General features: G+C 38.2%; 1 protein-coding gene across 1 annotated transcript in view; it reads left to right on the top strand.

Annotated features, from left to right (window-relative positions):
• The first annotated feature begins 8,855 nt into the window (after window positions 1-8,855).
• Window positions 8,856-25,565, top strand: part of LOC148121268 (uncharacterized) — a 59,053-nt gene continuing 42,343 nt past the window's right edge. Inside the window, exons 1-3 of the mRNA XM_087909506.1 lie at window positions 8,856-9,008; window positions 13,791-13,917; window positions 14,728-16,060. Of these exons, the coding sequence (XP_087765632.1) occupies window positions 8,856-9,008; window positions 13,791-13,917; window positions 14,728-16,060 (1,613 nt within the window). The remainder of the gene's footprint in view (window positions 9,009-13,790; window positions 13,918-14,727; window positions 16,061-25,565) is intronic.

The following is a 25,565-nucleotide window of genomic DNA, read 5'->3' as shown; positions in this document are numbered from 1 at the left end:
CAAACCTTCCAGGTTCTTCTTAGTCACAGATTTCCTCACAGTAACCGCAAGCCTAACTAAGACAGTGACCCTGAAGTTGAAAAAGAGGGAAAAATGCAGAATTGCCATCTAGAGAGGGGGAAAAATTGATTCTGATCCATAGTGATTTATGGATGGCTGTGTACAATAGTCCAATGCGTGCACACACGCATACGAGAAAGAAAGAGAGAAAGAGAGAGAGAGAGAGAGAGAGAGAGAGAGAGAGAGAGAGAGAGAGGAACTAGGAGAAACCTCTGTCTCTGGACACAGCACAATGGATGAAAGGGCTGAGGAAGGATGGACGGAAGGAAGGAAGGACAGCTGTACCCTACCCTGGCTGTGACACAGTGGATTCTGCACTTTGTGTCTTTATTATAGTATCTGAAGTCTACTTTGAGCCTTGGTTATTTGCTGGAGTCCTTTTTTCCTAGCTGGAATGGGGATTCTTTCAGGTAGTTTCCCAGTGCTGAGCTGCAAGCACTGTAGTAACTCAGCTTCCAGCCTTGAGTTGATGAGCACTGACAGCACATGAAGCCAAATGCACCCTTTTCTCCCACCTGGTTCCTCACAGAAGTAGTCAGTCTGAGTCAGAGACCCTGAAGATTAAAAAGAGGGGGAGTGAGGATTGACATCTCTACAGGCAATATATCCAATGGGCTATAAGCACTCTAAGCACTGAGCTGGACCCACTCTGTCTACGGAGATACAGACACTCTACTCACTGAGTCAGAAGCGCCCTGCCAACTGTGCTGCAAGCATCAAAGTAACTCAGCTGTAAGCACTGTACCCAAAGGGCCAAGTAGGCCACAAACACCACCACATCGTGACTACTTCCTCTTCCACATCTGTATTAGTGTCAAGGAACAGAGATCATTCCTGTATAATTTCCTTTTGTTTAATTCTTCACTCTCCCCTCCAATACGCTGAGTGCCTAGAGACAGTTTCAGACCTCGTCAGTTCTGTTCCAGTCTGAAGAGGACGCAGTAGCTCAGTTCAGGGTTAGAGGTTCACAAATGTCATACCTATGCTTGACCCTCCTACTTAAATACTTGGGTCTCAGAAGAGTATACCTTACCTCAGTGTACAAGTTCTTGGTCTACTTGGATAATGATGGGAAATGTTCTAACCTGACTGACAACAAGTTGACTACATTAAGAGAAATGTGATATTTCAAAGACAGGCATAATATGTCTGTTTGCCAAGAGAGCATGAAACAAATGCTAAATACATGCCCAGGTATTCCAGCTAGAATGAAGTGAAATTTGGTCAAATTGAGACAGTGTATTCTAGCTCTTTTCTAACAACTAGAAGAACTGGGACATACGTGCAAAGATGGCACATCTGAGAGACCCTCAACCATTTCTTCAGGATCTGACTGACCAGAGATTCACATAAAAGGCAGTGTTCTATATTTTCCCAGATCACTAACAGTGTTCCCCTGAACATTAGTGAAGCTGTCCCAATAGTGAAGCTGTCCCTTTCCTAAATTGTGAGCTAGAGACATCTGTGCATTCTTGAAGGCCGTAAGCCATATGAAGAACACAGTGGCGCTCTACTTCTGTCTCAAGGCCACATGATTCTTTCCATGCCCTTTCTCCTGTAAATTTATTCTGAAGCATAAATGGGAGCCACCTTCCGTTCTTAATACTGTCTTTGCCAGTCTTCCAAGAATCATTATTTCATTTATTCCTAATCCTATTGTGAGATCTTGTTCCTACCTCAGGTCCCTCTGTGTTGAGTCATAGACTATAACCACAAGCACACTGACAAAAAAGAAATATGGAATTTGTCCAACTAAGAAAACATGGAGTTTTACTTTATCATTAGTCATTCACTCAATGTCATTCTCACTATTATCGATTTTAATCCTGGATTCCTGTTTGTCATTTTTAACCCTGAATTTGTTCCTTTGAATCTGGGCTGTTTCCATTCCCAGATGTTGGTGAATAATGTATCAGTCAGCCCTGAGTATGCAAGTCTGTGTGTGAGAGAACTTTGGGAACTATGAGTGAAAACTCAGTTTAACTGTGACGGGTAAGATTGTGACATGAAACCTTGACAAAGAATGGACTTCAGTGACTTGCCCATCAGGAGTGAAAGAAGATCCTAATATTCCATCCCCTTACCTCCATATGTTACTATACATTTTAAAATGTATTTTTGAGATGGCCTCACTATGATTATCTAGCTGACCTGGAACCATCTACATAGACCACGCCACCCTGAAATTCATGTGCTTCTGCCTCTGGAGTGGTGAGGTTGAAGGCATCCCCACCATGCCTAAATGTGTTGTAACTTAATATTAACCATTCTGACCATGCTGGCAATCACTGAACTTTGGTTTTGACTTTGTAATTTCATGACTAAGGATCATGAGTCCTTTAGAACTCATTTTTCAGTCATTCTAGAAATGTCTCAAGCATTAGGAGCATTAGTTACTTTTGCAAAAGACACAGATTGCTTCTCAGCTCCTACATTATAACACGCAGTTGTCCTTAACTCGATCTGGAGAACCCAATTTTCTCTTCTATTTTCTCTTGGCACCGAACACTTATGGTATGCAAATATATGCAGGGAAGACAAACATGGGTACACAAAAATAAAAATAATGTTTTTTAAAAAATTAAAATGCATATGTATATGTGTGTATATAGAGATAAATATAGATATATGGTTTATTTGTCCTTTTGTATAATGAAATCTCTGTAATTTTTCAATTTTCCATTTTTGTATTGCATGGGTTGGACATCATGAGTTTACACTACTCAGGATTTTGTATCATCTATCTATTAATCACTACTGAGAAGAAAACCTGCTAAGTGTTTAGGTTACTCTCTTAGCTGCCATTCCCTCTGTGAATATTTGTCTAACCTTTACAGAATTTTTGTTCATGGAATACATTTTTCAGTTGTCTTGGATTTTTATATTTCTCCTAAAATTTCTTGTAGACTGCTTTTACTGGCTGGCTTCATATAGTCAAGTTGACACAAGATAAAATCTTCAGAGAGGAATGCATCTGAGTTGAAGAAATGCTTCCATGAGATCCAACTGTAAGGCATTTTGGCAATTAATGACCACTGGGAGAGGGGAGTTTGTAGTGGGTGGTCCCATGCCCAGCATGGTGGTCCCAGGTTCTACAATAAAGCATGCTCAGCAATTTATGGCAAGCAAGGACCTCGCCATGGCCACCATTTCAGCTCTGGTATCCAGGATATTGCCCTATTTGAGTTCCTATTCTGACTTCCTTCAGTGCTGAACATCAGTGTGGATGTATAAGCTAAATAAACCCATTTCCCTGCAACTTGCTTTTTTCTTTTATACATTTTTATTGATATACATATTTTATTGAGCTCTACATTTTTTTCTCTGCTCCCCTCTCTGCCTCTCTCACCTCCCCTCTTCAATTCTCCCCCATGGTCCCCATGCTCCCAATTTACTCAGGAGATCTTGTCTTTTTCTATTTTCTACTTCCCATGTAGATTATATCTATGTAAGTCTTTCTTAGTGTGTCCATTGTTGTCTAAGTTCTCTGGGATTGCGATTTGTAGGCTGGCTTTCACATGTGATAATTGTCTTTCTGTGTCTGGGTTACCTCACTCAAAATAATGTTACCTAGCTTCATCCATTTTCCTGCAAAATTCAAGATGTCATTTTTTTTTCTGCTGTGTAGTACTCCATTGTGCAAATGTACCACATTTTTCTTATCCATTCTTCCATTGAGGGGCATTTAGGTTGTTTCCAGGTTCTGGCTATGACAAACAAAGCTGTTATGAACATAGTTGAGCACATGTCCTTGTGGCACGAACGATTGAGCATCCTTTGGATATATACCCAAAAGTGGTATTGCTGGGTCTTGAGGAAGGTTGCTTCCAAATTTTCTGAGAAATCGTCACACTGACATCCAAAGGGGTTGTACCAGGTTGCATTCCCACCAGCAATGCAGGAGTGTTCCCTTTTCCACACAACCTCTCCAGCATAAGTTGTCATCAGTGTTTGTATTCTTGGCCATTCTTCCAGGTGTAAGATGGAATCTCAGAGTTGTTTTGATTTCTATTTCTCTGATGACTAAGGATGTTGGACATTTCCTTAAGTGTCTTTCAGCCATTTTAGATTCCTCTGTTGAGAGTTCTCTGTTTAGGTCTGTACTCCATTTTTTTAAAAATTGGATTGTGTGTTCTTTTGGTGACCAATTTCTTGAGTTCTTTGTATATTTTGGAGATCAGACCTCTATCTGATGTGGAATTAATGAAGATCTTTTCCCATTGTGTAGATTTTCAGTTTGTGTTGTTGACCACGTCCTTTGCTTTACAGAAGCTTTTCAGTTTCAGGAGGTCCCATTTACCAATTGTTTCTCTCAGGGTCTGTGTTGCTGGGGTTATTTTTAGGAAGTGGTCTCCTGTGCCAATGAGTTCAAGTATACTTCCCACTTTCTCTTCTATAAAATTCAGTATGGCTGCCTTTATGTTGAGGTCTTTGATCCATTTAGACTTGAGTTTTATGCATAGTGATAGATATGGATCTATTTTCATTCTTCTACATGTTGATATCCAGCTATGCCAGCACCATTTGTTGAATATGCTTTCTTTTTTCCATTGATATTTTTTGCTTCTTTGTCAAAAATCAGGGGTTTGAAGGTGTGTGGATTAATATCCAGGTATTCTATTGAGTTCCATTGGTCCTCCTGTCTGTTCTTATGCCAAAACCAGGATGTTTTCAGTACTGTAGCTCTGTAGTAGAGTTTGACATCAGGGATTGTGATGCCCTCAGAAGTTCTTTTATTGTACAGAATTGTTTTGGCTCTCCTGGATTTTTTGCTTTTCCATATGAAGTTGACTACCATTCTGTTGAGTCTGTGAAAAAATTTGCTGGGATTTTAATGGGCATTGCATTGAATCTATAGATTGCCATTTTTACTGTGTTAATTCTGTCTACCTTAGAGCATGGGAGATCTTCTCACTTTCTGGTGTCTTCTTCAATTTCTTTCTTCAAAGACTTAAAGTTCTTGTCATACAAATCTTCTACTTGTTTGGTTAGAGTTACTCGGAGATATTTTGTGCTATTTGTGGCTTTTGTGAAGGGTGTTTTTTTTTCTCTAATTTCTTCCCCAGCCCTTTTATCTGTGTACAGGGGGGCTGCTGATTTTTTTGAGTTAATCTTGTATCCTGCTACATTACTGAAAGAGTTTATGAGTTGTAGAAGTTCCTTGCTGAAATTTTTGGAATTGCTTATGTAAACTATCATATCATCAGCAGACAGTGAGAGTTTGACTTCTTCTTTTCCAATTTTTATTTCCTTGATCTCCCTTTGGTGTCTTATTGCTTTAGCTAGGATCTCAAGAACTATATTGAATAAATATGGAGAGAGTGGACAATCTTCTCTTGTTCCTGATTTCAGTAGAATCGCTGGGAGTTTCTCTCCATTTAGTTTGATGTTGGCTGTTGGGTTGTTGTATATTTCCTTAATTGTGTTTAGGTATGTTCCTTGTATCCCTGCTCTCTCCAAGATCTTTATCATGAAGGGATGTTGTATTTTGTCAAAAGCTTTTTCAGCATCTGATGAGACGATCATGTGGTTTTTATTTTTCAGTTTGTTTATATGGTGGATTAAGTTGACAGATTTTCATATGCTGAATTGTCCCTGCATCTGTGGGATGAAGCCAACTTGATCATGGTGGATGATGGTTCTGATGTGTTCTTGGATTTGATTTGCCAGTATTTTATTTAGTATTTTTGCATCAATGTTCATGAGTGAGATTGGTCTGTAATTCTCTTTCTTAGTAATGTCTTTCTGTGTTTTGAGTATCAGGGTAATTGTAGCCTCATAAAAAGAGTTTGGCAATGTTCCCTCTGTTTCTATTGTGTGGAATAATTTGAGGAGTATTGGTATTAGTTCTTCTTTGAAAGTCCTGTAGAATTCTGAGCTGAAACCATCTGGTCCTGGGCTTTTTTTTGGCAGGGAGACTTTTGATGACTGTTTCTATTTCTTCATCAGTTATATGTCTGTTTAATTGCTTATCTGGTCTTGATTTACTTTTGGAAAGTGATATTTAATCAGAAAGTTGTCCATTTTCTTTAAGTTTTCCAATTTTGTAAACTCCAGATTTTCAAAATATGACCTGATGATTCTTTGTATTTCCTCCATGTCTGTTATACCCCCCTTTTCATTTCTGATTTTGTTGATTTGGATATTCTCTCTCTGCCTTTTGGTTACTTTGGATAAAAGTTTGTCTATTTTGTTGTTTTTTCTCAAAGAACCAACTCTTTTTCTCCTTGATTTTTTATATTGTTTTCTTTGTTTCTATTTTGTTGATTTCGGCTCTCAATTTGATTATTTCCTGCCGTCTAGTTCTGTTAGGTGAGTTTGCCTCTTTTTGTTCTAAAGTTTTCAAATGTTCTGTTAATTCACTAGTGTGGGATTTTTTTCACCTTCTTTATGTAGGCATTTAGTGCTATAAACTTTCCTCTTAACACTGCTTTCATTGTGTCCCATAAATTTGCGTATGTTGTGTGATCATTTTCATTGAATTTTAGGAAGACTTAATTTCCCTCTTAATTTATTCTTCCTTGACCCACTGATGATTCAGGTGAGCATTATTTAATTTCCATGGGTTTGTGGGTTTTCTGGAATTCGTATTGCTGTTGACTTCTACTTTTAAACCATGGTGATCTGATAAGGTACATTGGGTTATTCCAGTTTTTTCATATTTGTTGAGGTTTGTTGACCGAGTATGTGGTCAATTTATGAGAAGGTTCCATGAGGTGCTGAGAAGAAGGTATATTCTTTTCTGTTTGTATAGAGTATTCTATAGATGTCTGTTAAGTCCATTTGAGTCATAACATCTGTTAGTTTTCTTATTTCTCTGTTCATTTTTTGTCTGACTGACCTGTCCAGTGGTGAGAGGGGAGTGTTGAAGTCTCCCACTGTTAGTGTGTGCAGTTTAATATATGATTTAAGCTTTAGAAATGTTTCTTTGACATATAATGGTGCCCTTGTATTTGGGGCATAGATGTTCAGTATTGAAATTTCCTCTTGATAGATTTTTCCTGTGACTAATATCAAATGACCTTCTTTGTCTCTTTTCACTGATTTTAGCTTGAAGTCTATTTTGTTAGACATTAGAATAGCTACACCCGCTTATTTCTTAGATCCATTTGATTGGTATATTTTTTTCCCAACCCTTTACTCTGAGAAATGTCTGTCTTTAAGGTTTAGATGTGTTTCTTGTATGCAGAAGAAGGGTGGATTCTGTTTTTGTATCCAGTCTGTCAGCCTGTGCCGTTTTATAGGTGAGTTGAGTCCATTTACATTAAGGGATATTAATGACCAGTGATTGCTATCTCCTGTTAATTTAGTTTTCATTGTTGGTGATGTTAATTTGTGCATTTTTTTCTTCTTTGGGATTTGCTGTTTTGAGATCATCAATTGTCTCTGTTTTGTTTTCTTTTGTTTTGTTTTTTGATGTAGCCATCTTCCTTGGGTTGGAGTTTTCCTTCTAGTATTTTGTGTAGGGCTGGGTTTGTGGCTAGGTATTGGTGAAATCTAGGTTTGTCCTGGAATATCTTGTTTTGTCCTTCTATGGTGATTGACAGTTTTGCTGGGTATAGTAGTCTGGGCTGGCATCCATGGTCTCTAAATGTCTGCATAATGCTTGACCATGACCTTTTGGTTTTCATTGTCTCCAATGAAAAGTTGTCAGGTGTAATTCTGATAGGGCTACTTTTATATGTTACTTGGCCTTTTTCCTTTGCAGCTCTTAATATTCTGTCTTTACTCTGTGTGTTTAGTGTTTTGATTATTATGTGGTGCGATTACTTTTTTTTAGATCCAGTCTATTTGGTGTTCTGTAAGCTTCTTGTGTCTTCATCGGCATATCTTTTACTCACGCCCAGGCTGACAGAGGTCCTGGCTCTGGCCTAGTTCCTGGGAGGTCCTACCTAGACTCTCACCCAGACCCACTGGGGTGCTGGTTTAGGTCTACTCCCTTGAAGGTCCCAGATTCACGTCTGGACCCTCAGCAGTCTCTGGCTCTGGCTCACTCACTCCCCTGTACCTGTTTTGGTGGAGATCATTGACTCTGGATCGGGTTGCTGGCTCAATCCTGCTCTGCCCGGTCCCAGGACTGGGTTTGTTCCTGGCTTCTGCTCCTGGTGGAGCTTGTTCTCTCTCTGTCTTAGGTAGCAGTTCAGTCCCACTCTGGTTCCTGTGTTTCCGGGCAACTTGCTTTAAGGTCATGATGTTGTCCTGCAGCAATAGACACTGTAAGACAAATTTGTTCTAGCAAAGTGGGGTATTGCTGTGACAAACCTGTTTAGATTTTGGGGAGAACTGTGGAAGGACTTTGGAAGTCCAGATTAGAAGCGCCTTTGAGTATAAGGAGTTTGGTGGGATATTCTATGGGAGGCTGGAAGATTTCAGTGTTGTCAGCAGTGCAGATAATGGAGGTCTGGTTTATGCAGCTTCAGTTAAAGCTTAAAGACTCTATTTGGGTCATTTGTTATTTCCAATTGAGATTCTGTGTTTTTGGTTAGCTGGGTCTGGAGAGTCAGCTATGGTTAACAAGATACCGGAGCTACTGAAGGAACACTTATGCTGCTGTTATGCTTGATGCTGGTCAGCTGATGTTAAGAAAGTCGAGGTAATTAAGAGCAGCATCAGTGAAGTGAAATATTCTAGGAAGTGTTTCCTCAGAACATAGTAAAGCTGTATTCCAAAGTGGCCGTGGGAGTAGATGAGGCTTGCCACTGTGATAGGCCAGGAGGGGTCGCTGGTGAAGAGGCAGTCAGTGGTGTCTCAGCAACCAGGATTGAAGGAGTCATGCAAAATAGAAGCTTGGCACCATGAAGAGAGACTGTGAAAGGCTATTGGTGAAAGTGCAGCCCAGCTGCAGCAGAGACCACAGCATTATAAGGATGCCAGTACCGTGGGATGACCACCAAGAACAGCAGCAGCAACAGGGTGATGTTGGAATTTGGTTTTGCTTTGACTTGATTGTAACTATGCCCTGATTTTCTCCTCTTGATGTAAGGAGATATTTTACTGGAGTCCAGGCTCAAGAGGGATTTCAGTTTAAAAGACTTAGGATTTTAAAGGAGTTTGGCTACTTAAAAGAGACTGAAATTTTAATGTTTGAGTTTGTAAAGACTGCATAACTTTAACGTTATTTATGTTTTTATTGTGAGATCTTAGGGATGAATAATAAAGTAAAGGTTGTGGCTTAAGAGTGATGTATTTGTGCCAAGTTGGAAAGGGATCTGTTGTACTGGCTGCCCTTTTATGTCAGTTTGACTCAAGCTAGGGTAATTAAAGAGTACAGAGCCTCAGCTGAGGACATGTCTCCATGAGATCCAGTTGTAATGCATTTTCTCAACTAATGATCAATGGGGCCAGTGTCCAGTCCACGGTCCATGGTGCTCAGCTGATGGTCCTGGGTTCTATAAGATGGTAGACTGAGCAATCCATGGGAAGCAAGCCAGCCAGTCACAACCTCCATAGCCTCTGCATCAGCTCTGGCCTCTAGTTTCTTCCCTGTTAGAGTTCCTGTCCTGACTTCCTTCAGTGAGAAACAGCAATGCGTAAGGTAGGCCAAATCATCCCTTTCCTCCCCAACTTTCTTTTTGGTAATGGTGTTTCATCACCGCAGTAGAAAATTTAACTAGGACACAGTGTCTGCTTACTTTTGAATCAATAGGCATTTAGTCATGTTTTTCTTCTTCACATATTCAACTATTTTTCCAACACAGACTGTTCAACGGTCTCTCCTTTCATGGGTTTTCTTTGACACATTTTTCTAAAATGGGCCTCTGCAGTTTGATTTTAATTGCTGTGCTCTATGTTCTGTTCAACTTTCTACATATTTTTTCATGCACAGGAATAAGATCTGTCTGCCTCTGAGGCTCTGTAGTATGATTTGAGGTCAGGTCCTGTGATACAACCAGTAACGCACCTTCTCAGGATTAATTTTGAACTTTGGGTTTTCCCTCTTTCCATATTTACTATTAGGAAGAATTCAGTTTTAATTGATAAGGATTGCGTGGATTCTGTCCATTGCTGTTAGTCATAAACAAAGCAGATCCTATTCTTTCAGAGTGCATGCAACTTGTTTGCTATTATTTTTATTGTTTTCTTTTAGTCGTAAATGATTTCTTAGAAATTTTCTTAGGTGTATTCCTAGACCTTCTTGAAGCAATACAAATGAGCTAATTTTCAAAATTATTTTTTAAATTGTCTTTATTGATATATAGGAAATATAATAGAGATTTTATGTGTTTTGTTGTTTTCAATATCACTTAAAGCACATCTCAGCTCTGACAAACTTTGAGTGACAGTTGTAGGTGCTTTCTGTGATCACATGTTCATTACAAAGGAGTTAATGTCATTTGGTCCTCCCACATTTGCTGTATGCCACTCCTGCAGCTCTGGTGAAATAAGACCTGAGTGTGCAAGCACTTGACTCACGTTGTTCCTTCTGATGGTTTCTGCCTCTTTTCTGCATGGATGGACCAGCTGTGGCACAAGAGTCCTTTACTCTTTTAGACTGTGTTCCATTTCTTCTTACATCCTTCAGTAGTTTACTACAGTTGTAACTGAAATGTCTTATGACATCTGTATGTCCTCTGAAGTTTTCATCACCACTGGGCTCTATTTGATATGTATATTATTCTTAGGTTTCTTTTAAAGACTGTGTTTGGTTACATTATTAGCAATCTTTGTCTTCCCTCTGTTTGGAAATAATGGTTTGTGGTTTGGTATGTTTGGACATAGTTCTCCAGCTCCCCCTTTTCAACTGTTTCTTGTGTGAAATGGCCTAGTTCCTTTTCTTTTTTATGTGATTTGACATTCTTCATAACATTCATATTAATTCTAGGTTGATGTTTTGATACCTTGATGCAAGTTATCAACAAGAATTCTGGTCTTTCATACTACAACAGAAACACAGAGAAGAGTTATCAGAGAGAATGGCTGTATCTCAGGTAAATGTGTCTCAGGTCAGTGGCCTATCCGTATTACTTGGAAAACTGTTTTTATATTGAAATCTTGTGTGCCTTTAATTCTCTGCCTCAGGTAATAACATCTAATGTATCCCTTTCTTTCTTTTTCTTACTTCATTCTCTAGATATATTTTTTATTGACTTGAAACCTGCAATTCTAAAAAAAAGTTTATTGTATAAGCTGGTCCAAGAAATAGATTGATGCCCAGATCCTACAGGAGATACACTTCTGTCTTTGTATATTATTGAAGAGGGAAGGTTTCATGTCTTATATGGTTTTTAATTCAGGGATGGATTGGCTTCCAGAAATAGCCTTTTGGAAGTGATCACACAAATTTGTTTAACGTTTTGCTGGTATTACTAACAAATATATGAAAAATTAGAATTAGAATAGACTCACTCTCTTGAGTCCTAAATATTATGTCAGCACCATTCAGAGTTCATGTAATGGAAGAAGTTCATATAATGTCATTTAATATCCCACAACGATGATGCGCCTATGTGGTTTTTGTTATTGTTGTTCTTTTTTGACTCATAAAATCTTTTTTGTCTCAGTGGAGTTACTACTAATATTTTTATTTCAATGCTCCATAGTAAATTTTCAAGAGACTTGTATTCTCTTTGTATTTTGTTCCTTTTTTCCAACAGGACATCCTTGTGTAGTCACAGCCTCCCCACTCACTATTGGGTTGGCATCAAACCTTCAGCATTGGAATCAGGCACATTTGTCACCTGGCCTGAATCAATCTGGGTTTCACTGCATGAGAAGATTGTGTGTTTTACCACTAAGCCATCTCACCAGCCCCCAGGTTTATATTTATGGTGAAGATTTGTGAAAGTCGTATAACTTATGCAGCCTGTACCATCTAATTTCTTAAACGAGAGAGTCATAAATGATACTACCTATGTAGCCTAAAATCCTTGTAAATTCTTAAGTTCAGATACTAAGCAAAAAAAGAAGGTGGGATTACATGATTCAAATGGTTAATTAAGCAAATTTCATGAGCAATAATATATTGAAAATCAATGAAGAGTTTGTATTACTCTCTCAAAGCTTAATATATTCGGTTTGACCATAGATTTTACTACATTTTAATGCATTGTCACATAGGTCATTGTGTATATACATTTTCATAACTATTAAATAATGAACCACATCTTGATTCTTCAGGATTGTTTTTAGCTGTCTATGTTGACTGTTAGAGAAATTCAGATAACACTGACCTCATGTTATGCTGATTTCTGTATTTATCTCATGATTCTCATAAAGGGACATTAGAATATTTGGTTCTATGTGCTGTTTAAGGAGAGTTACCATTAAAACCCCTAAACTCTGATTTTAGTCCATCAATTCTTCTCCCTCCCACATTCAAACTCTTCATTCTACAAAGGGTGGGTCATTGAACATGCAACTCAACATCACAACTAAGTATGTTAGAATAGTCATGGGTGAGCTCTATTTGCAGAGAAGATTTATCCAGTGTTCACATTTGAGCAAGGAGAACAGTTGCAGTGTTTGGAAGAAGAGATGTGCTTCTTGTAGCTTGTCTCTCTGCTATGAGACGCTGTGGTCCTGTTTGATATCAACATCTACTTCATAAAGGTATATCCCTGGATCTAGACCTCAATGTTATGTCATTAATCTTTAAAAGATTAAGGTTTGTGAGACTATTAGGCCATTCCATTTTTATAGACATAGAAAATAGAATAAATGATGGGGAAACCTGGTATGCCCATAGAGGAAATAGAGCAGTACAAAATGTAGAATGGATTGATCCAGTTTGGCTGGTGAGCTGCTTGTGAGAACTCAGACCCTATAAGAAGTAAATATTAAGAATATCATACTGCATGATACTGTAACTATGTGTGCTGTCAACTGGGAACACTCTTCTACCTGTAGGTCTGCTTAGTTTGAAAAGTTCCTTTGTAGCTGCTTATGCCTCTGGCTGTGTGTGTTTGTGTGAAAAATGTATTGGCTACCAATCGAAGAGTAGGGTGAATAAAGGGGAACAATACATTGAACAAACTGGTCATTTTTGTAGCCATTATAAAAACTTAAGGGGTAAAAACGGATTGAAAATCTGTTCATGCACATCATTGAAACTGTATAAATAGAGACTTTGTGTGTCTATGTTAATGAATGGAGTGTATGCCTCCTGCATGCTGAGATAAGAAGAGAATTGTATCCTATCTTAGAGTTTTAGTTGCTGTGAAGAAAAACCAGGAACACAGCAACTTTTAGAAAGGAAAACATTTAACTGAGGCTAGCTTATATACTCTCAGAGTTTCTTACATTAACATCATGGCAGGAAAGTGGTCCACATGGCATGCGCGTCATCATGATGCTGGAAACGGGAAAAACAGCTTAGAATTTTTGCTCCATGAGCAGCAGAAAGTGACTCCAGTCATTCAGAGCATAGCTGGAGCATAGGAGACCCCAAAGTCCACACCCACAGTGACACACATCATCATAAAAGGCCACATACACAGTTTCAAAGTCAGCTATCATAATAGTGTAATTCCTTATGGGGGCCGTTTTCTTCCAAATCATCCCAATCAAATGAAACTTCACCCAGTATCAGTTCTGTTATGTCATGTATATACTGGAATGTGAATTGTTTATCTCTAGGAAAGCAAATCTTATCTGCTGGACCATTTTTACCACCTATGGAAATAATTGGCATGGGTCATTTATATCACAAAATATCTATAATTACTGAAGTTGTTTTCTTATGAAAGCATTTTCTCTAGCAGCACATGGTCAATGGGTAATTTCTCTTACAGGGTCTGTTGACATTCAGAGATGTGGCTGTGGACTTTTCTCAGGAGGAATGGGAATGTCTGGAGTCCTCCTGGAGGGCCTTTTGCATTGATGTGATGATGGAGAATTATAGCAATCTGGTTTTTGTAGGTAAGAAGTCTCTTCTTGTGGAATATCTTACTCATCCTTACTATTTAAATTCTTTGTATGTATGCAAATTCTCTGAACAGTATGGAGACTACCAGAGATGGAGGAATTTATGGCAGTAAATGTAACTTTCAGTGTTTTTCCTTTGTTATATTCTTTGTTTTCTGAAAGAGCAACTAATTCCATATAGTGAGTCATTTCTTGAGTCTTCTATTAGTCAATGAAAACTTCAGAGTTCAAAAAAAGTTGGATATTCAAAGCAAGAAAGTGCATTATATTATGTGTAGTGATTGGAATGTATTAATATTAATATCAGATTAAATTTCATTTATTTCTGAATTTTAGAAAACAGATTTTAAAACAGAGAAAATTATTTCTGTTGTGGATTCTGTGGTTCTTATTTCATTTATTTCTATATGTATTTTTGAGTTTTCATCTGTATAATAAGTCATGTTAGCACAGGACAGCATGATTTTAATCCTAGCAATATGGATGCTGAGGCAAGAGGATGTCATGAGTTTCTGACCAGCCTGGGTTACCTAGCACATTCTTTACTTATTTGTCCCGACTTCTATAAGGTTTACATTTTATATAGGAGTAAGAGGAATACTAACAGTCTTTACAGTTTGATGGGTTAGAATGGTTCTTCTGAGCTTTCATGTAATCATGGTAAAATGCAACTATGTATGCCGAGAGCTCTGTTTCTAAGAATTCCAGGGTTACTTGTCCTAGAGAATGGAAGGAGACACCACTTCTCCAGTGTGTCAACAACATCCTCAACCCCTATGAACTTTGTCTGTGCTCATTTTCCAGAAAAATATCAGTGTGGTGAACGTGTCAAAGTCTTGAGTAGCCAAGAGAAGTCACATAAATGTAATGGGATTGGGAAAACGGCCGATAAAATTGTCCAGTGTACACCTTATAACACAAGTGATCTTACAAAGAACTGCAACCAGTATGGCTGCTGTGACCAGAGGGAAGCCTCTGCCTGTTTTACAGTCCTAAAGAGTGACGAACGTGGGAATACTGGTGAAGAACTTCTCAAGTATAAAGACTGTAAGAAATGGTTAAAAGTGTGTTCCATCATTAGTCAAAGAAGTCACACTAGAGAGGAACAACACAAAATTACAGACTGTGGTAAATCATCTGACTCTAAAACACACCAATGCAAAAACTGTGGAAAATGCTTCGTGTCATATTTGAGTTTCAGCAGACGTGATGGGCATTCTGGAAAGAAGTACTATCAATGTACAGAATGTGGTGAGTGTCAGGATAAAAGCCACTGTAAAACCCATCGTGGAGAGGGACCTTACAAATGTAGTGAATGTGGGAAATGTTTTATTCAGAAAAGCAAACTTGGGGCACATCAGAGAGTATGTATGAAACAAAAAACTTACAAATGCAATACATGTGAGAAATCTTTTAAATGTGCCTATCATCTCCAAGCACATGAGAGAATCCACACAGGAGAGAAGCTTTACAAGTGTGGGGAATGTGAGAAATGCTTTATGTTTGCTTCCCATTTTAAAGTACATCAGAGAAGCCATACAGGAGAGACACCTTACAAATGTAGTGAGTGCCAGAAATCCTTCACACAGGCTTCAAATCTTAGGAAACATCAGCTCACTCATACAAGGCAGAAAGTTGGCAAGTGTAGTATTTGTGAGAAATCCTTCACATGTGTCTCACATCGTAGACAACATCTGTTAATTCACAGAGGAGAGAAAGGTTTCAAATGCAGGGATTGTGATAAATCCTTCACACATGCCTGTTTTCTTAGAGTCCATCAGAGAGTTCACACGGGGGAGAGACCTTACAAATGTAGTGAATGTGACAAAGCCTTTGTGAGCATCTCTAATCTTAGACATCATCAGAAAACTCATACAGAACATCAACCTTACAAATGCAGTGAATGTGACAAATCCTTCAAATGTGCCTCTTACTTTAGAGTGCATCAGAGAATTCACACGGGACACAAACCTTACAAATGTAATGAATGCGAGAAATCCTTCACACAGTGTTCAAATCTTACACAACATCAGAGAATCCATGCAGGAAAGAAACCTCACCAATGTAGCGAATGTGAGAAAGCGTTTACACGTTCTTCTCATCTTAAAAGACATCAGAAAATCCACACGAGAGAGAAACCTTAGAAATGCAGAGAATGTGAAATAGGCTTTACTGAGTGTTTAAATCTTATAAAATATCAGAGAATACATAAAGGAGAGAAAAATGTTAATGTAATGAATTTGTCTGAGTCTCTATCTGCATTTCACTTGTAAGAATACTTGAAAAAAATCATACTGGAGAAAAAAGTTTACATAGTAAATAATGTGACATATGGCTTAATCCAAAAGTCTGTTCTCAGAGATCACTGCACATCCAATCCATACAAGAGAAACTTTATGACATCTGAAATTTCTGAAAGACTTCAAGTGTAGAAATGTTATTGGCAGTTTGTCCTAAGGAAAAATTCTGATAATGTGACCAGGTAGGAAATTTTCAATAAGGTATTTTACTTTATCAACCTCAAATTTACATAACAATGAAAAATCAAGATGCCTTTGAATGTGCTTTGGTGCACCAGTTCCTTGGATGCTGAAATGATGTGGGAGAATTATCTGTATTCTGTCAATCATATTTTAATAAAATGCTGATTGGCCAGGCAGGCAGTATAGGCGGGAAAGCCAGACAGGAAGTAGAGGTGGAGCAAAGAGACTGGGAGTATTCTGGAAAGCAGAAAGCTCCCTCCACAGTTCTGCCCAGACCACCAGAGAGGAAAGATGTAAGCTGCCCAGCTGAGAAAGGTACTGAGCCATGCGGCTAACATAGATAATGATAATAGATTAATATAAGTTACAAGGACTAATAAGAAGCCTGACCTAATGGGCTAATCAGTTTATAATCTTATGGAGTCCTGTGTGTGATTTTCCTTGGGGTATGCCGGCTGTGGGGTACCGGGTGGGACAGAAACCCCAACAAGCCGGTCCCTCATGTTACACTGAATCATTACATCCTGAATAGAAGCTTATTAATTAGGAAAGAAGTATTTCTAAATCGTCTCAGGAATATAGGAACCTGACAGAATTCAGAATTTACTCTTCTGAAGAAACAGAGACCAGTAATGATACTTAAAACTGGCTTTGAAGAACTAAACCATCAGGAATGAATGGATGCACTCCAACCTGCAGATATGCCTGTACAGGTTGTATGCAGTGTGTTCTGGGTATCTAGAGTTCTTAGGCTGTATCTTATGATGGGTGGAGCTTCTTGGTGGCCACTGCTTTCTAGTCTGTTTCCCTCTTTTAAACAGCACATTTGCCATAATCCTGAAAGTAACACATATAGGCCTTATAGATTCATTAAGATGGAATTCAGTGTCATTAATTTTTGATTCTGTTGCTAGTCCCCATTTGGGGAGATTAGATGAAAGTGTGTGTTGCATCTTCCCAGGAAAGGTCTATCATGCAACATGAGCTGACCTCACTAATAGTTCTTCAAAAGTTGAAACACATGAGAAAATTGGTATTAGAGAGAAAGCTTTTAACCATCCATCATTTGTAAGATAATTTGTTCATGGTACCTTGTAAACTCCACACTGGAGACCCCTAGACATGTGCAGCAGTTGTTCAAACCTAGCGAGAAAAGTTTAGACTCATCTGAAAATTGATACTGGAATAAACCACATTATTAATGGTTAGTAAAACCTCATCTCTTACCTTCCTTTACAATATTGATTATGGAAGAAATGCCTACAAGTCAAATTTTAAAAGCTATACCATGCAACTTGACAACATGGTATGTATATGTACATCTAGGAACTACCCAAAAATATGAAAGAAATTAGTTTGTCAGCACCCAACTCAGTTGTAGAAATAAAATCAGCATAAACAGGACAGAAATAATAGAAGGCTTGCGTACAAATACTAAGACAGACAGATCTGTAGACATTATAAAAGTTGGTGCAGTACAATTAAGAAACAAGCAATAAGTGAATACCTCACACTTTAAGTGAGCAAGAATTATTTTTTTAGACTGACACTGAAGCCTTTAGGGGAAACTTTATTTTGTATCGCCAATATGGGAGTTGTTAACATCTCAACACACTTGCATAGATAACCTCTAGTAGAAACATCTTTGAGCTTCTTGAAAGCAACTGTTCATTTTCTTTATTTTAAATTGTAAATTCTGTTTTGTGGTTTCAGAAGTAACACTTACTAAAAGATCTGTATTTTTTAATGTTATTTTTTCTTATTTTGATATGTTTCAATTAAAATAAAATTATATCACTATCCCACTCATCTTTTCCTTTGGTCCCTACTCAGATACCATTACTTAAGTCTGGTGTGGGAGAATTGTCTATATTCTGTCAATCACGTTTTAAATAAATGCTGATTGGCCAGGAAGGAAGTATAGGTGAGTCAACCAGACAGGAAGTAGAAGCAGAGCGATGAGAACAGGAGTATTCTGAGAAGCAGGAAGCTCCCTCCACAGTTCTGCCCAAATCACCAAAGAAGCAAGATGTGAACTGCCCCACTGAGAAAGGTACCAAGCCATGTGGCTAACATAGATAAGAATAATGGGTTAATATAAGCTACATGAGCTAATAAGTAGCCTGAGCTAATGGGCCAATCAATTTTATAATTATGGAGATCTCTGTGATTTTCTTTGGGGTTTGCTGGCTGTGGGGAACTGGGCAGGACAGAAACCCCAACAAGCAGGCCCTCATGTTACAGAATGGTGCCCAACCTAATGTTACATAAGTCTATGCCTTACACACTCAAGTAGATGGTATTTTTCTTTTATTGTTAATTTTTAATGCTGACATAACTGTGACTTTATTTTTGTGTACATGATTTTAATCTGACTACTCTGCTCTATTTGAGAAACATTAAGAGTGTTCATCCCCAAATGTCAGTAATTTTCTTCTGGCATTCAGTAGGTATAATTCTTTGTGTTAGTGACAGGAAAATGTGAAAATTTTTCTCTCTCCTATTAATATGTCATTTTAGATGACAATGTTTCAGTCAAATTCCTCATATTTTGACAGTTATATTATCTTTGCCCAATCCCTTTGGTGGAGTTCCTTGACCTATAGATGAAGAGATGTTATGTAAATGTTTATTTTGCCAATGAGCTTCCATGCTCTTTTGATATCTGAGTTGTGTTCAGTTATGCTTTGGACTGTCAACCAGTGTTGTCATTGTGAACATCTTTTTTAGGCAACCATTTTGTTGAAGTTTCTGGGACTATTTAAAGAAATAGAAATAAAGTTGGAGACATACTTGATCATTTCAGTGTACATGTCATTCTTGCAAATAAACTGATGAGCTCTTGCCAGCACGTACTTCAGACAGTGCTGAGACAACTCTAATTAAAAAAGGATCATATTCCTTTGGACTGTGGAGTTGACTATATTCATTTTAATGCAGACACAGACACACATAACTGTAACTAAAAAATAAATCTTGAAAACAAGCATTTGATCAATGGTTCTCAAGGTGTGGGATGTGACTCCCTTGGTGTTCTGATGACACTTTTACAGGGACTACATATTAGATATCCTGAATATTTACAGATACTTACATCCCAATTCATGCCATTGATCCCTTCCCAACAGTGATCATTGGTGAGAACAGAGTAACAGAGTTTTGTGATATTCTTGTTCCTTATTTCATCTATTCACTAAATGGATTCATTAGTAATTTCACCTTCACTTGAGAACGTATGGTTAGTTTTACTAAGACGGAGAGATCATATATTTATGGGCTTCCCTATGACTCACATCTAGCGTGTTCTAGAGAACTTACTAAATGTGATAATTTTTTAAATTTTTTTCATTAAATTCTCCACCTCCTCCCCTCCACTCATTTCCATCCCCCTCCCTCCATTTCCCCTCTCCCTCCCTCTCCAGTCCAAAGAGTAGTCAGGGTTCCCTGCCCCATGGGAAGTCCAAGTTCCTCCCCATTCCATTCAGGCCTAGGAAGGTGAGCATCCAAACAGACTAGGCTCACACATAGCCAGTACATGCAGTAGAATCAAAACCCAGTGCCATTGTCCTTGATTTCTCAGTCAGACCTACTTGTCAGCCACGTTCAGAGACTCCGGTTTGACCACATGCTCCATCAGTCCCAGTCCAGCTGGCCTTGGTGAGCTCCCATTAGATCAACCCCATTATTTCAGCGAGTGGGGGCACCCCTCGTGGTCCCGACTTCCTTGCTCATGTTCTCCCTCCTTCAGTTCCTCTTTTGGACCTTGGGAGCTCAGTCCAGTGCTCCAATGTGGGTCTCTGTTTCTATCTCCATCCATTGCCAGATGAAGTTTCTATGGCAACATGCAAGATCACTGTGACTATAGGACAAGGCCAGTTCAGGCACCCTCTCCTCTGCTGCCCAAGGAACAATCTGGGGACCTCTTCTTGGGCCTGGGAACCCCTCTAGAATCAAGTCTCTTGCAAACCTTAAAATGGCTCCCTTAATTAAGATATTTACTTCCCTGCTCCCATATCCACTCTTCCTCCATCCCACCCATCCCTTTTCCCCAAGCTCTCCGGAATCCTCCCCTTGTCCCTTCTCTCTACCCATCTCCACTTATCCACCCCCTCTCACCCACGTGCACCCAACTTTGCCTGGCAATCTTATCTACTTCCAATATCCAGGAGGATAACTGTATGGTTTTCTTTGGGTTCACCTTCTTATTTAGCTTCTCTAGCATCACAAATTATAGGCTCAATGTCCTTTATGTATGGCTAGAATCCACTTATGAGTGAGTACATACCATATTCCTCTTTTTGGGTCTGGATTACCTCACTCAGTAAAGCATTTTCTATTTCCATCCATTTGCATGCAAAATTCAAGAAGTCATTGTTTTTTACCACTGAATAAAACTCTAAAGTGTATATGTTCCACACCTTCTTTATCCATTCTTCTATTGAGGAGCACCTAAGTTGTTTCCAGGTTCTGGCTATTACAAATAGTGCTGCTATGAACATAGTTGGACAAATGCTTTTGTAGTATCATTGGTCATCTCTTGGGTATATTTCCAAGAGTGGAATTGCTGGGTCCTGAGGTAGGTTGACTCCCAGTTTCCTGAGAAACTGCCACACTGATTTCCAAAGTGGTTGCACAAGTTGGCATTCCCACCAGCAATGGATGAGTGTTCCCATTACTCCACATCCTCTCCAGGATAGGCTATCTTGGTGTTTTTGATTGTAGCTATTCTGACAGGTATAAGATGGTAAATCAAAGTTGTTTTGATTTGCATTTCCTTGATCACTAAAGAGACTGAACATGACCTTAAGTGTCTTTTGGCCATTTGACCTTCTTCTGTTAAGAAGAACTTCTGTTCAGATCAGTACCCCATGTTTTAATTGAGTTAATTAGAGTTTTAATGTCTAGTTTCTTGAGTTCTTTATATATTTTGGAGATCAGACCTTTTGTCTGATGCAGGATTGATGAAGATCTCCCATTCAGTAGGTTGCCTTTTTGTTTTAATGACAGTGTCCTTTGCGTTACAAAAGCTTCTCAGTTTCAGGAGGTCCCATTTATTCATTGTTGCTCTTATTGTCTGAGCTACTGATGTTCTATGTAGGACGTGGTCTCCTGTGCCCATGTGTTGTAGACTGCTTCCCACTTTCTCTTCTATCAGGTTCAGCATGTTCAGATTTATATTGAGGTCTTTAAACCATTTAGACTTGAGTTTTGTGCATGGTGTTAGATATGGATTTACTTCATTCTCCTACAGGTTGACGTCCAGTAATGCCAGCAACATTTGTTAAAGATGCTTTCTTTCTTCCATTGTTTAATTTTAGCTCATGTTGAAAAACAGGTGTTCATATGTTTGTGGAATAATATCCAGGTCTTTTATTCGATTCCATTGGTCAACATCTCTGTTTTTATGCCAATATAGGCTGTTTTCATTACTGTAGCTCTGAAATAGAGTTTGAAGTCAGGGATGGTAATGCCTCTGGAAGTACTCTTATTGTATAAGACTGTTTTGGCTATCCTGGGTTTTTTGTTTTGCCATATAAACTTGATTATTGTTCTCTCTAGGTCTGTGAAGAATTTTGTTGGGATTTTGATGGGGATTGCATTGAATCTATAGATTGCTTTTGGTAGAATTGCCATTTTTACTATGTTGATCCTCCCAATCCATGAGCATGGGAGATCCTTCCATTTTCTGGTATCCTCTTCAATTTCTTTCTTCAAAGACTTAAAGTTCTTGTCAAATAGATCTTTCACTTCCTTGGTTAGAGTTACCCCAAGATACTTTATGCTATTTGTGGCTATCATGAAAGGTGATGTGTCTCTGATTTCCCTCTCTGCTTCTTTGTTCTTTGTGTATAGGAGGGCAACTGATTTTTTGGAGTTGATCTTGTATCCTACCACAGTACTAAAGGTGTTTATCAGCTGTAGGAATTCTTTGGTAGAGTTTTTGGTTTCACTTATGTACACTATCATATTATCTGCACATAATGAAAGTTTGACTTCTTCCTTTCCAATTCGAATCCCCTTGATCTCCTTATGCTGTCTTATTGCTATTGCTAGAACTTCAAGCACTATATTGAAGAAGTATGGAGAGAGTGGACAACCTTGTCTTGTTCCTGATTTTAGTGGAATGGCTTTAAGTTTCTCTCCATTTAATTTGATGTTAGCTGTCGGCTTGCTCTATATTGCTTTTATTATATTTAGGTATGAACCTTGTATCCCTTGTCTCTCCAAGACCTTTATCATAAAGGGGTGTTGAATTTTGTCAAATGCTTTTTCAGCATCTAATGAAATGACCATATGGTTATTTTTCTTTCAGTTTATTTATATGATGGATTACGTTGATAGATTTTCGTATGTTGAACCAGCCCTGCATCTCTGGGATGAAGCCTACTTGATCATAATGTATACTTGTTTGAATGTGTTCTTGGATTCTCTTTGCCAGTGTTTTATTGAGAATTTTTGCATCGATGTTCATGAGTGAGATTGGTCTGTAATTCTCTTTCTTGCTTGAGTCTTTGTGTGGTTTTGGTGTCAGGGCAACTGTAGCTTCATGAACACTCCATTCATGAATGACCCTTCTGTTTTTATTTTGTGAAACACATTAAGGAGTATTGGTATTAGCTCTTCTTGGAAGTTCTGGTAGAATTCTGCATTGAAACCACCTGGTTCTGGGCTTTTTTTGTTAGGGAGGTTTTTGATGACAGTTTATAATTCTTCTCAACTTACAGGTCTATTTAAATTGTTCACTTGGTCTTGATTTAATATTGGTATATGTTACTTATCTAAAAAATGTCCATTTCTTTCACATTTTCCAATATTGTGGTTTCAGACTTTTGTAGTAAGATCTAATGATTCTCCTCTGTGTCTGTGGTTATGTCCCCCTTTTCATTTCTAATCTTGTTAATTTGCGTGTTCTCTCTCTGCCGTTTGATTAGTGTGGATAGGGGTTTGTTAATCCTGTTGATTTTCTCCAAGAGCCAGCTTTTTATTTCATTGATTCTTTGGATTGTTTTGTGTTTCTATTTTGTTGATTTCAGCCCTCAGTTTGATTATTTCCAGTCTTCTACTCCTCCTAGGTGAATCTGCTTCTTTTTTTTTCTAGAGTTTTCAGGTGTGCTTTTAAGTCTCTTGTGTGAGCTTTCTCCGTTTTCTTTAATTGGGCACTTAGTGCTATGAACTTCTTAGCACTGCTTTCATAGTGTCCCATGGCTTTGGATATGTTTTTTCTTTACTGTCATCGAATTCAAGGAAGACTTTAATTTCTTTCTTTATTTCTTTCTTGACCCAGGGATGGTTCGGTAGTTGACTGTTCAGTTTCCATGAGTTTGTTGGCTTTCTGGGGTTAGAATTGTTGTTGAATTCTAACTTTATTCCATGGTGATCCGATAGTACACAGGTGGTTTCTCCAATTTCTTTATATCTATGGATGTTTGCTTTGTTACCGATTATGTGATCAATTTTTGAGAAGGTTCCATGAGATGCTGAGAAGAAGGTATATTCTTTTCTGTTTGGGTGGAATGTTCTATAGATGTCTGTTAGGTCCATTTTGTTCATTACATCTGTTAGTTCTTTTATTTCTCTGTTAAGTTTCTGTCTGGTTGACCTGTCCATTGGTGAGAGAGGAGTGTTGAAATCTCCTACTACTAGAGTTTGGGGTTTGATGTATGTTTTAAGTTCTAGTAATATTTCTTTTACATTTATGGGTATTTTTATATTAGGGGCATAAATATTCAGGATTGAGACTTCCTCCTGATGAATTGTTCCTGTTATGAGTATAAATTGTCCTTCTCCATCTTTTATGATTGATTTTAGTTTGAAATCAATTTTGTTAGATATTAGTATAGCCACACCCACTTGTTTTATTTTTGGTCCATTTGCTTGTAAACTCTTTTCCCAACCCTTTACTCTGAGGTAGTGTCTTTCTTTGAGGTTGAGGTGTATTTCTTGTAAACAGCAGAATGTTGGATCCTGATTTCATTTCTCTTAACCTTTGCCTTTTTATAGGTGAATTGATTCCATTGATATTAAGTGATATTAACGACCAGTGATTGTTAACTCCAGTTATTATTATTTTTTTTTTGGTGGTAGTGTTTGTGTGTTTCCCTTCTTTGAGTTGTGCTGGTTAAGGGTTGTCAGATGCCTGTGTTATGGGTGTTGTTGGCTTCCTTGGTTTGTGGTTTTCCTTCTAGTATATTCTGTAAGGCTGGGTTTGTGGCTACATATTTTTTAAATCTATTTTTATCCTGGAATATCTTGTTGTCTCCATCGATGGTTAATGCAAGCTTTGCTGAGTATAGTAGTCTGGGCTTGCATCCATGGTCTCTAAGTGTCTGCAGCACATCTATCCAAGGCCTTCTTGCTTTCATTGTTTCCATTGAGAAGTCAGGTGTAATTCTGGCAGCTCTTAATATTCTTTCTTTATTCTGCATGTTTTGTGTTTTTATTATTATATGGCAAGGGAATTTTTTTTGTCTAGTCTATTCGGTGTTCTGTATGCTTCTTGTACCTTCATAGGAATATCCTTCTTTAGGTTGGAAAAGTTTTCTTCTATAATTTTGTTGAATATATTTTCTGGGCCTTTGAGCTGTAATTCTTCTCCTTCTTCTTTCTCTTTTATTCTTAGGTTTGGTCCTTTCATGGTGTCCCAGATTTCCTGGATATTTTGTGTAAGAATTTGTTGGATTTGTTATTTTCTTTGACTAATGAGTTTATTTTCTCTATAGTATCTTCAGCTTCTGGGATTCTTTCTCAGGCAATGGAGGCTGGTTTGGGGCCTCTTCTTTCCATAAACTCAAACACCAGGTGTGGAACAAAGAGCTTTTACCACCTGGAGGTCAGGCTTAAGGTCACATTACGTTTTAAGTTTTATTTGTTTAAAAGACTTATTTATTAATTATGTATACAATATTCTGCCTGCATGTCTGCTGCAGACCAGAAGAGGGCACCAGATCTCACTACAGATGGTTGTGAGTCACCATGTGGTTACTGGGAATTGAACTCAGGACCTCTGGAAGAGCAGTCAGTGCTCTCAACCTCTGAACCATCTCTCCAGCCCCCATTTTAAGTTTTATAACTTTTGGTTATAGGATATTATCTTATGATATTTGTGACATCCTGTGACTGACATGGCCACCTTTCACTGTCCCCAGAAGAATGCAGGGC

The sequence above is a fragment of the Myodes glareolus genome, chromosome 8 (assembly GCF_982192425.1).
Source record: "Myodes glareolus chromosome 8, mMyoGla1.1, whole genome shotgun sequence".
NCBI lineage: Eukaryota > Metazoa > Chordata > Mammalia > Rodentia > Cricetidae > Myodes > Myodes glareolus.
The sequence above is the reverse complement of the archived record's forward strand: the minus strand, read 5'-3'. Positions and strand labels throughout refer to the sequence as shown.